We start from the raw sequence: 12,998 nt of genomic DNA, 5'->3' as shown, positions 1-12,998 counted from the left end.
ACAATCCCACAACTCTAACATGACCAAATAGTATAAACAGCTAAGTGCATTTTATCTCGTCTTTTTCCGTATATTCAACTTTGATATTGTTTTTTTTTTCACAGTTGTGATCAATATATAATATATATATATAATATATATATATATATATATATATATATATACATACGATGGAAGTACAGCTAATCTAATCTTCTCACTTTATCGGTTTGTTCAAAGGAGGGTGTCTGACTAGTGACCAATCTAGTATTCAAACCTGGGTCTTCTTTTTCCCAGTACACCAAGGTGGCAAGTTCAACCTTGTCAGGTTCATTAACTAGTCTGAACCCTGGCTGCAATTATGATCACATGAAGACCTTTTTAAGATGGCTACTGTGTAGTATAAGTATGTCTCATGCAATATTTGGGCCATACTTATACTAAATAATTATTCATCGTCTATCTGAAATTCAAATTTAACCAGGTGTCTTGTATTTTACCTGGCAACCCTGGGGAAGGGGGTTGTTAATCACCCCTCATCCCTGAGCTGGGGTGAGACCTCAGCATCAATGTTGATGTAAATTCACTAAATGATTCTAGTGTGAGGTCTGGTGTACAAGCCACCAGACCCTAAAAGGGAACAAAGATAACAGCCTGCCTTATCTACTGCCTTCCTCTCTAAACAAGACATGCATGAGTCCAGTGATGGTGCGAAAGAGTGTAAAAGCACACTTCAGATAGGTGTCACAGGTGTGAGGCATATAGTGGTTAGTCTAAGAATGGAAAACAGTGGAATTTGACACCTTTTGTGAGAGGAGCACTTTGGAAGGTTCCCTGGGAATGACCAAACTGCGGCCTGCAAGACTAGTGGGGTGTAGTTAAGCCAATAGTAGGGAGAAAGAACACCCTGTAAAAAGGCCCTTGGAGGAGCTTCACATTCAGGGGATTCAAATCAGGCCAGCGGGGCCATAGAGGAGATGGAGAGAAGGCTCTGGGTACAAGAGGAGTCTGGAGAATTTAGAAGGGGCCGGACACGAGGGTCTTTCCAGCCATGTTGCAGAAGGGGAAACTGGCCCTCATAGGATACGTTACACATTTGACTTTTTTTTTCTTTTTCCTCCCTCCCTTCTTTCCTGCTTTCTTTTTTTCCTTTCCTCCTCTTTTCTCTCTTGCTCTTTTCCTAACCTCCTCCCTTCATTCCCCCTCCCCACCTCTTCCTTATACTTTCTCACTCACAGGAAAATAAAAACCAACTATTTCATTGTCTCTCTTGCCTTTGCGGATCTGCTGGTGTCCGTGCTGGTGATGCCCTTCGGCGCCATTGAGCTGGTTCAGGACATCTGGATTTACGGCGAGATGTTCTGCCTGGTCCGGACATCTCTGGACGTCCTGCTCACCACGGCATCCATCTTTCACCTGTGCTGCATTTCTCTGGACAGGTGAGGACAGGGCCATGTGGAGCTTGGGCTGCACAACACCCTGATCACGGGCTGTGCCTTTCTCCCTAAATCCACTGGAAGCAAAGGGCCAGACTTAGCCTGCAAGGAGCTTATAATCTAGGTGGGACAGGCACCGGCCATCAGGTTTACTGTAGAGTTCTGGATTGTTTGCTGCTGGCATGAACCAAGCTCTGAGACAGCTGAGTGGTAAGGATTAATACATCTGCCCCATAAGTGGCAGGGTTGGTTCAGAGTAGTAGTGTTCTACATTTGACCAGGACCTTCCCCTGAGAATGTACCTGTGTCATAATTTAGGTGTGTATTTAGCTATGTGCCTGTGACTGTGAAGAGTCTTTTCTGGAAAGTTAAAGATGATAATAAAATTCCCGGTTATTGGTTTTTGGATACAGGGCTAAGCATTGCATTTCGTTGCATAATTTGGTTTTCCTTCACATTTGACTTCAGGAGGCCTAACGATTTCGATGTTTGCTCCTAATTACTGCTCATGTGTATTTAACAGTGAAGTAATAATGCAATATAAATTCAGAGCATTACACAAACGTATGTAGCTGCCACGGTAGCCATGTCTTAGGGGTTAGTTTTCCAGAGAAAATACAGTGTGCAGATCACTGTACCTGGTTATCAGGATTACCAGGGACAATCTCCTACTGGATCTTGAGTTGTCCAGCGCACCAGTTTTTCCTCCAGTTGGGATAGGTGACTGTTTCTCTTATTTTTTTAGATTTTATTTATTCATTTTAGAGAGAGGAAACAGAGAGAGAGAGAGAGAGAGAGAGAGAGGAGCAGAAAGCATCAACTCCCATATGTGCCTGGACTAGGAAAGCCTGGGGTTTCGAACCGGCGACCTCAGCATTCCAGGTTGACGTTTTACCCACTGTGCCACCACAGGTCAGGCTGTGACTGTTTCTTTTATTGAAGAATAGGAAAAGCAACTGACTAAAATTAGAGATTGTGGTATATTTAAAGTGTGTGCCTTTCAGCACTAAAGTCAGAGTCTTCCCAGAGAATTACTCACGCTGAGAAAAGTCCTTAGGGACAGAACCGAGTTGGGGGAATGGCAGATTCATATCCTGCTCCCTGGGACAGGTGCTCAGGGATTGAAATAGCAGGTATAATGCCCTAGGTTATGCAAATTGCCCTCCCTTTCTCTCTCTCTCTCTCTCTCTCTCTCTCTCCTTTCCCCTCCTCCTTCCCTCTGCCAAGGACTTACAGTTAAATGTGCTTAAGTTAAATGCATGTATAATGAGATTCCACTCTATAACTAGAGATAATGACATTGATAAAACCAATCTGCTGGTTGATAGAGCCAGACAGTATATCATAGTTTAAAATTTATGTTTATTAATTTGTTTATAACAATCTGACTTCAGTACATGAAAGACTTTTTAAGACAGCCAGTATATACTGTGTGAAAGTTCATATCAGAAAAAAATGAAATGTGCCCTGGCTGGTTGGCTCAGTGGTAGAGCATCAGCCCAGCGTGTGTATGTCCTGGGTTTGATTCCTGGTCAAGACAAACAGGAGAAGTGCCCATCTGCTTCTCCACACCTCCCCCTCTTGCTTCTCTCTCTTTTTCTCTCTCTCTCCCCTTCCTGCAGCCATGACTTAACTGGAGTGAGTTGGCCCTGGGCACTGAGGATGGCTCCATGGCCTTCACCTCAGATGCTCAGAAGAGCTTGGCTGCTAAGCAACAGAGCAATGCCACAAATGGGCAGAGCATCGCCCCCTAGTGGGCTTACTGAGTGGATCCCGGTCAGGGCACATATGAGAGTCTGTCTCTGCCTCCCCTCCTCTCATTGAATTAAAAAAAAAAATGGAAGGAAGGAAGGAAGGAAGGAAGGAAGGAAGGAAGGAAGGAAGGAAGGAAGGAGAGAGAGAGAAAGAAAGGAAGGAAGAGAGGGAGGGAGGGAGGAAGGAAGGAAGGAAGGAAGGAAGGAAGGAAGGAAGGAAGGAAGGAAGGAAGGAAGGAAGGAAGGAGAGAGAGAGAGAAAGAAAGGAAGGAAGAGAGGGAGGGAGGGAGGGAGGGAGGAAGGAAGGAAGGAAGGAAGGAAGGAAGGAAGGAAGGAAGGAAGGAAGGAAGGAAGGAAGGAAAAAGGAAGAGAAAGAAAATGTAAAGAAGTAAAAAACAGATGGAAATTCTACAGGGTCACCTGTATTCGATCATTGATCAAGTGAGCTGTGAGACTGTTTGGTAGGAACTTGAAGAAGGCAAGCTGCGGGCTCAGGGCAACTGGAGGTGACCTTGGGGTTTGGGCAAAAGCAAGGAGAAGAAAATGAGCCAGATAAGGAGTGAAGAATGAAGGGAAGTGTAGAATCTCTTCCTGATGTGGAGTTGACTCTGGTTATTTCTGAAGGTTTCCTAGGTAGATCTGGCTTCAGAATTCCAGATTAACGACCACGTTTTTTTGAAAACATGAAATTTTCCGAGTTGTCATGAAGCAGTATGGGCTGGTCATGAAGACCCCTCTGCTTTAGAACTCAAGAGATTTGGGTTCAAATCCCAGATCCACCAGTTTCTAGCTCTGAGACTGGTGCTAAGTTTATTAAGCCTTTCTGAGTCTCAGTTTTCTCATCTCTAAAAAGGGGGCAATGACACCTTTTGCAGTTAGGATTAGTTAATCCATTGAAAGCACAGCGTTGGCCCAGCTGACTCAATGCTCAGGCTTAGTGGATGTCATTTCAGTTTCTTCTATCCATGAAACTCACGCTCTTTCTTACCAAACTTGGACCTCCTTCTCAGTGAATGATTCCAGCAGCTGCATTGTTCAGAAACCGCATAATAATTTTTAATGTGGTATCTTTCCTTCTCCCCTACATTTAAATAATAAATATTATTGATTTTCCTTTCTAAAGCGATCTTAGTCTGTTTCTCGCCATCTCTGTCATCTTAGTCCACAGTAATATCCTCCTTTGCAGAAGTCACTGCAGCAACCTCCTAATTGTTCCTCCACCTCTATCTTACACTCTTCCAATAAACTTGCCACTGACACGATCCCACGGCCATCTTTTAAAAATGCAGCTCTGTGCCTGTCCTCCTTTGCTTCAACCCCCTTGGTGGCTGTTCATTGCCTTGGGGATCAAGACCAAACTCCTTGGCCTGGATCAAGACCAAACTCTGTGCTGCCCGTTTCCGGTGTCCCTTTACCAACCTCACTTTCTGGGCCTCACCTGTCTTGGCCGTCTTCCTCTCTTTCCAGTGCTGTGGGCTCAACCGTCTCAGGACTTCGGCTCCTCCCTCTGCCTGGAAAGTTCCTTTGCCCTCTCCCCTCCTGTGTGCCTTTTTGATGTTAAGTTCATTCTCTCTTGCTTGCAGAAGCCCTCTCTGACCCCATCAAACCCATTCTCCTTTGAGAACTTAGTGCAATTATGATTAAAACCACAGTTAATTTCGCTTTAAATTTTTTCTTAAATGTCTCTGCCTCCCCCCCAGTGGGAGAAAGCACAAGCACGTGAATAAGGACAGGTGTCTGCCCTCATGGAACTTGCCTTTGAAAGGGGGAGATTGACAATTAACCAGTAATTACATAAATACCAGTTTAGGTATTTGGTAAACATTACCGAACAACTACAGTGTTCATCACATTCTGTTTTTGAACAACACTGCTAATAATTTCATTTCCTTCTCTGATAGTGGATGTCAGAAACTCTGCTACCATAACTAACGTAAATGCCAATAGTGTTGTTTTCCTCCTGCAGCCTGGGAAATTTGCCAGTTCTCTCTCTGTCCCAAGAGCGATCTTTTCATCGGGCCAGGCTTTTCAGGCAACAGGTTAGCCTGATGATTCTGTTTATCTTCTAGCTTCTGTTTTTGCTGTGTCCCTCCCATGTCAGTTGGGCTGGGTAGGGGCTGGGGCAAAGCACAGAGTGAGTGATTCAGTGAGGTGTGATGTCGTCACTTGTCACGTGACTCCTGGCGAGATGTCCTGTCCTCCTGTCTAGAGCTGCCTTAACTGTGAGCACAACTCATAATGGGGTAGTAGTGCCTCTCGGGCGAGAATGCGCACTGTGATTCCTCATTCCACCCAGATGGCAGACCCCTAGATCAAAGCAAAACGTTGTGAAACACACGTCCCCAGCTACCATTCTTCATCCGCTGTGCTTCTGGGTGCTTTGAGAATTGAATCTTATTAATGAAAGCTTATTGCCCCGTTAAAAGTAATTTCCAAAGCATAATTAAAATCCATGCATCCCATGATGTGGGTCATGGGAAGTCAAAACTGAAGGAAAGTATAAAGTACCACTGATTATTTTAAAGCCAGGGTTCTTGTGGTGTATGAAAAGCAACCAAGTATCTGTAACAGAATACTGGTTTTAAAAGTGAAATACATTAATGCAGCCATTAAGAATCATGAGGAATAGCTATGCATGTTGTCTTAGATCAGGGGTCCCCAAACTACAGCCCGTGGGCTGCATGCGGCCCCCTGAGACCATTTATCTGGCCCCCGTGGCACTTCCAGAAGGGACATCTCTTTCATTGGTGGTCAATGAGAGGAGCATAGTTCCCATTGAAATACTGATCATTTGTTCTTTATTTTAAATATTGTATTTGTTCCCGGTTTGTTTTTTTACTTTAAAATAGATATGTGCCGTGTGCATAGGGATTTGTTCATAGTTTTTTTATAGCCTGGCCTTCCAATGATCTGAGGGACAGTGAACTGGTCCCCTGTGTAAAAAGTTTGGGGACCCTGCCTTAGATAAAGATCCCTGGTGTGTTTGATGAGGAAAAAAAAAAGCTTAACTTTTAGACTTTAATGTTTAGAATAATTCCACTTTTGTTAAATAAATATGTAGGTGCTTGTATCTGGGTATACTTGAGTGACTGAGGGTGGGGGGCTGAGTACACCCAACCATGAATGATGACTATAGGGAGGGCAGCTAGGAATGGAGCTGGCTGGACTGGGTGGATGGTCTGTTGGATTGGGGTTGGAAATCTTCACTTTTACTCATTTCAGGAATATATGTTTTAAGCTTCAGCTTTCTCTTTGCTAGAAGCGAACACTTCTCGAATGTAGGAGTATCCACAGTAGTCTTTTAGCTGAAAGTGCTCCTGGGCCCACACATTCCTCAACTGGTTGAGAAATTTCTGACTTGGGTGTTAGAAACTCCCGGAAGTCAGAGCCTGAATGTGGAAACTTTCTGACCAGTGTGTTCTCGCTGCTTCCTCACAGAACGGCCTAGACTCTCCCCTCAGGGGGCCCTCTGCCTCTGTGTCTGTTTCTGTCTTTCTCTCTGTCCTTTTTTTTGTTTCTGTGCTGTTTTCATGTTGGATTCATTTTCATGCTGAGTTCAGAAAAATAGACACAGGCACCATGAGTCTTAGACCATCCTTAACTCTGAGTCCACAGGAAGTGAGACTTAAATACTATTTCTCATGGAAGAACTTTGATTGGCTTTGCCCAAATCAAACACTCTTCTCTTGACCAGTCACTGTGCCATGGGGATGAAACCTCTGGTTGCTGGGCAGAGATGAGGCACCACGACTGTGGGCTTTAACACAACATGTGGCCCTGGAGAATGGCAGTTCCTGCTGGAAAGAGGGTTGTTGAACAGATAAGAACAACAGCCATCAACTTCTCTTAGGCTGGCCAAAGGACCTACAGGTATCTTTATGAAGCCTCCTCAGCAAGACTGACATGTGTCATCCCCAAGTCTTATTTACCATATTTCCCCACGTATAAGATGCACTTAATTTTGGGGCCTGAAATTTAAAAAATAAAATTGTATTACATAAAGTTATTGAACTCAAGTTTTATTCATTATAAAATTCATACCATTCCTAATCGTTGTCAAAACTCCCATCCATTAGCTTGTCCTCATCTATGTCTGATGACAAATCAATGTCTTCATGTATTGCCTCATCCTCAGTTCCATCTATGGCATTTGAAATGCCACAATCATTGTCTAAGATGCACCCAGTTTTTTAGACCCCAAATTTTTCGAAAAAGCATGCATCTTATACATGGGGAAACATGGTATATTGGTTTAAACATTGCTAGCTCCTTCCTCTGGCTTCATATGCCATACTCTTCAGACTTAACCATTCTGGTCCCCTTTGTCTGCCGTACTTTGTTTTATGTTTGGCATCAAAAGCAATTCCCTTTTAAAAATCTATTCCGGGCCCTGGCCGGTTGGCTCAGTGGTAGAGCGTCGGCCTGGCGTGCTGAAGTCCCGGGTTCAATTCCCGGCCAGGGCACACAGGAGAGGCGCCCATCTGCTTCTCCACCCCTCCCCCTCTCCTTCCTCTCTGTCTCTCTCTTCCCCTCCCGCAGCCGAGGCTCCATTGGAGCAAAGTTGGCCTGGGCGTTGGGGATGGCTCCTTGGCCTCTGCCCCAGGCACTCGAGTGGCTCTGGTCACGACAGAGCGACGCCACAGATGGGCAGAGCATCGCCCCAAGTGGGCGTGCCGGGTGGATCCCGGTCAGGCGCATGCGGGAGTCTGTGTGACTGCCTCCCCATTTCCAGCTTCAGAAAAATACAAAAAAAAAAAAAAAATCTATTCCACATCATTGAACATAGCATCTTGTAGTGTGACAAGATTTTCTCTTTGCTCTGTCCACCTGAATTGTTCCCCTTCCTCTCTGCAACCTGGGAACCTGATGTGTTTTAACTGCAAAAACCCTCCAGTCATTTTTTGGTCACAGATTTCCTTTGAAAACAGGTTTACTTGTAAAACATACACTTTTGACGCAAAGACGGCATATTTCATTCCGGGCTGGAATTAAGTGTCTCTGCCTTTCTTAATGATTTCCCCAGAGCACAACTCATTTTCGTATAAATGAAAAGTGCCTGTCCCTGTGAACTGGTGTCGCGCACTTACATTTGTTTTCCCAACAGAACTGAAGTGGCATTTCTGCAAGGAAAGCATATTACACGTTTCTCCTTCTGGCCTGCTCCTTGAGGTCAGGCTCACGCTCTGGACACCATAGTGATATTTGTTGAGTTGAATTTCATGCCAGAGGATGTGAATCTTACTTTTATATTCATTTCATCAAATATTTATTGAGTGCCTACTAACGCCAGGGGCTGAGCAGAGTCCTGGAAGTGCAGTTGGGAACAATCTGAAAAAAAGCTCTGAATCACAGAGATTTTAGTCTAGTGGAGAATACGGCAGTTACCATATTACCCCATGTATAAGATGCACCCTTTTTTGAAAAATCTGGGGTCTAAAAGCTGAGTGCATCTTATACAGTGGTTGTAGATTTTTTTTACTTGCATTTCCTGCTTTTTTTTGACAGTGATGAGTTGTATGTATATAATGATGAATAAAACTAGAGTTCAATAACTTTATGTAATACTTTTTTTTTCAAATTTTGGGCCCCCAAATTAAGGTGCATCTTATATGTGGGAGCATCTTATATATGGAAAAAATATGGTAATAGGTATTTACAGTAAAACTGGGGGTCACTGAAATAGAATGAGGAGAAGTCAAAAGGCTGTTAGAGCTTGTGTCCCCCAAAGCAGGGATGGCTCTCGGGAGAAGTGATACCAAACCTGGGATCTGTGGACAATGTAGATGTCACTAAAGTGAGGTATGAGGAGTGTCAGTTCCAGAAATCAGCGGGCGCAGAGTCACAGAGGGTTTTTTATTTTGGTGACACGTCGTCACAGGCTGCATCCTCAGCTCGTCCTTCAGTGCTTTGCCCAGGGTATCCTCCATCTGTCTCTCCTGTTTCCGCTCCCAGTGACAGCGATCTGCTATCATTTCCTGAATATGACGTGCTTCCTCATAACTCCATGCTGCTGCCTGTGTCTTGAGTTTCTTTTCTCCTTCTTCGATACTCCGATAAGAGCTGTCACCTTGTCCACCGACTGGCCAGGCACCATTCCCAAAGGAGATTGTTTCTCCCTCTGAGCTCCCACAGAACGTTAAATATAAGCCTAGCGGTTATCAGTCATTTTAATAATTGGTTTGTTTGTCTGTCTCCCCCTAGACTGTCAGCTCCTTGAGGATCAGCCTTTTATCTCATCCTGTCTTGTGTTCTTCTAACAGGCCCAGAGCCGCTGCTCCATGCCTGTTTAGCTGAGCATGGGATGCTTTGATGTGTGACTTGTGGTTGTTTGATAGAACATTGGCATTAGTTTTTCTACCCTTCTGGAAGTCTTGCTATAACAAGTAGTTAAGAATAAGGTCTGGGGTCCTAGTGCTAGACTGTCTGGATTCAGTTCCAGGTTGACCAGTTAGCAATTGTGTGATTGAGGCGGGGAGTTACTTTAATCTTCTGAGTTTTTATCTTCTCATCAGTAAAACTGTGTTAATAATAGTATATCCCTTTTGGAGTTGTAAAGAATAAATCACTGAGTGCATGTCATGAACATAAACCAGTGCATGGCACATAGTAAACATTGAACAAGCGTTAGCCACAAGTATGACATCATCATTGTTTTCCTTTCCAAATGCAAACTCTTAGTGGCTGTTGTGAGTGAGTGCCTCCCCAGACCCTGACCGTTGTGTTTTACTTTCTGCTACATAGCTGAGTGTCCTTCAAGGTTGGAGCCCTGCCTTCCAGCCCAGAGTATCTCTCGTCTCTCCTTTAGCGAGCCCACCCATCTTCTGACATCCCTGCACCTCTGCTCCGGTCTCTACTGCAGTCTTGTCTATGCCCACCTCTGTTTAACACCTTGCCTTCAGCATCTTTCTGTTTTCTCAAACCCAAGGTGTTCAGAGTGGAAATTTCCATTGTAAACTAATGTCCTCTTCTTCTTTTTACATCAAAGGTGCATATATTGATATTAGTCATTTAAATGTAATTCCTTGAGGTCAACGTTTACTTGTCTACAAGACTGGCTGAATGATACATCATAGCTGTCTTTTCATGACTGCCTTTCAAATTCATCTTTGTTCTCTTTATTTTTCCCTCCCATACTATTTCTGGATTATTGCAGTAGCTTCTTAGTTATTATCTTATCTGTCAAGTTCATCTTGAAATATGTCTGTTTTCTATGTAGCCTCAGCTCACAAAACGAAAAGGGCACTGTGTGTTCCCCTTCTCTTCCTGGGGAGAGATGCTGTCGTCTCCTCTTGCCCATTTCTGTGATCTCGTGTTCATACACATTAGATATTTTTACATGATAGCTCGTGGCTTTGAGGAATGAAGAGTCCTCTTGAAAAAAGGCCTGGGAGGGACACACAACACTTTCAATGTGCTCCGCTGGTCAAAGCAGTCCCAGGCAGCCCAGATCCGGGGTAGGCAGCAGAGTCCCCACCTCTGGATGAGAGGAGTGTCAAAGAACTTGTAGCCGTCTTTAATCCATCACAGCTGCAACCTCTTACAAAAACTCAGATGTAATTAACCCCCTTTTTATGCAAAGAAAACAGATACCAAGTGATTTGTTCTAAAGTCAGAAGGGCAATCCATGAAAGAGCTGGAACTAGAACCTACCAATTTTCTTACTTACGGCAAAACACCCCTCGTCACTCATGAGTTTCCTGATTCGGTGGAGTGCTTCATCCCCTCGGTCCTAAATTGTAAAGGCCATTCACTGTGCTTTGTGAATTAGACCTGTGAACAAATGAACCTGGTGAAACATTTCTGTTTTCCTGGTTCCATTCCAGTACTCAGGTCTGAGCAGCCAGCTGCTATGTCATCTCTTTGTTCCTGTGGTTGACATTTCTTTCATTAGCTGGTTGGCCTTGATTAGAGAGTTGGTCTCAGTGATCATCTAGGATACCATCCCCATCCGTCTGAGGTAGGAGGGCTGGGCCTTGGACTGAGTCCTTGAGAGGATGCTACATGTAATCACCTCTGTTACGGCTGCCAGTATGGTCTCCATGCTTCCATTCTTCTTCAGGGACCCACCCATTCACCTTTCTGACTCTTAGAATCAACTATTGGGAGAGGTGTTGAGCCAAGAGACTAAGTCTTTTAGTTGCTAAATAGTTTAAAAGCCCCTGGTTCCAGAATGTATTTGAATCTGCTCACAAAATCTATGAAACCAACATACAGGGTGGGACCAATGTATGTTTGCAGTTGGAAGTACACAAAACACAGGGTTTATTCTTGTATTATTATTATTTATTTATTATTGTATTGTTTTCCATAAGAACAATTGTAAACCTGCTTTTGCCCCACGCTGTATGTAAAAGATGAGAGGGAATAGGAGTGAAAAACTTTGAAATAACTGCTGCTTATTAAATTTTACATGCCAGGAACTTCCTAAGTTTTGAACAAGTGATTTCATCAGTTGTCACAGCTAATCACTGAAGTAAGCAAAATGATCCTCCCTTGACGATGAGGAAATGGGGTCCTCCTGGACAGGCAAGGTAACTGATCCTAGGACTCCAGAGTTAATAGATGGTGAAGGTCCCCAGATATGAAGACACAAAGCTAAACGTCCCCCTGATTCTGAAAGTCTAGAATTCCAACCTGTTCTGCTGGCTCCTTTGCCTTCCCCGTGGTAGGAGGGAAGGAAGTGAGGAGGAAGAATTACCTTTAATTGCAGGAGCGGGGAAGAAATTAGCCTGGAGCTTAAAATAAACAACTGTCTCTTCCGAGTTGTCAAAGTATAAATTGTGTCCCCAGAGACATTTAAAGGCAATTTGATCACACATTTACACCTGCCTCTGGTTGGGAAGCTGGTGGCTGGTCTCCCAAAAGAGGTTTTAATGGAGTTTTATAAGCAATGTTTTGAAATGTTCTGCATAAAAAGTGACTGTACATCTTGGTTAATCCTGGCCATCTGGAACCTCACTTGCCATTAGAATATCCATTTAACCACTTTGTAAAAGTTTTCTAGTTAAAGAACAGGAAATGTCCCATGAAAGGCTAGAGAGCAGACCTCACAAATAAATCTCTTCCTAAGGTGAGACAGAATTGCTTTCATTTATGAACGCTGTCCACCCAGGCTGGGAACCAACAACCCTTTCTCTTCAATGTGTTGTAATTCAGCTCCTTTAGTAGAGCACGCACATGTGTTGACTGTGATGGGCATTCAAAAGCTTTTGGTGACTCCTCCTAGCATAACAATTCAAACACCTCTAAACTAGTGGTTCTCAAAGAGTGGCCCGAACCACCAGCAGCCGCAGCAGAAGCATCTGGTAATATATCAGAGGTGCAGATTCTTGGGCCCCACGTCTGACCTAACAACCACCTGTTGAGGTGATTTTGATGCTGATTACAGCTTGAGAACCATTGCTCCAAGACCTGCCCCTTTAAAGTTGTATTTCTTTAGCTTTCTTGCAAACTCTCTACTGTCCAGCTATGTGGCTGCAGGGGTCCCCAAACTTTTTACACAGGGGACCAGTTCACTGTCCCTCAGACCGTTGGAGGGCTGCTACATACAGTGCTCCTCTCACTGACCACCAATGAAAGAGGTGCCCCTTCTGGAAATGTGGTGGGGGCCAGATAAATGGCCTCAGGGGGCCGTATGCGGCCCGCGGGCCGTAGTTTGGGGACGCCTGCATAAGGATATATATTTATAGGTATATATTTCAAGTTGGTGATATATATGTATTGATATGAAATGCATATCTGTAAATATTTCTCATATATAGCGCATATATAATACTTGTGTCTCTTTGTCCATGTTCTTTATAGCACCTGTGTTGCATTTTCTCCTCCA

General features: G+C 44.0%; 1 protein-coding gene across 7 annotated transcripts in view; it reads left to right on the top strand.

The window, feature by feature from the left end:
- Positions 1 to 12,998, top strand: part of HTR4 (5-hydroxytryptamine receptor 4) — a 165,014-nt gene that overhangs the window by 93,982 nt on the left and 58,034 nt on the right. For all 7 annotated transcript variants that reach the window (XM_066272943.1, XM_066272941.1, XM_066272938.1 and 4 more), the window contains one exon: positions 1,218 to 1,418. In XM_066272943.1, coding sequence (XP_066129040.1) covers positions 1,218 to 1,418 — 201 coding nt within the window. The remainder of the gene's footprint in view (positions 1 to 1,217; positions 1,419 to 12,998) is intronic.

This window comes from Saccopteryx bilineata, chromosome 4 (genome assembly GCF_036850765.1).
Source record: "Saccopteryx bilineata isolate mSacBil1 chromosome 4, mSacBil1_pri_phased_curated, whole genome shotgun sequence".
In the NCBI taxonomy this organism is placed as follows: domain Eukaryota; kingdom Metazoa; phylum Chordata; class Mammalia; order Chiroptera; family Emballonuridae; genus Saccopteryx; species Saccopteryx bilineata.
This window is presented reverse-complemented; position numbering and strand designations above follow the sequence as displayed.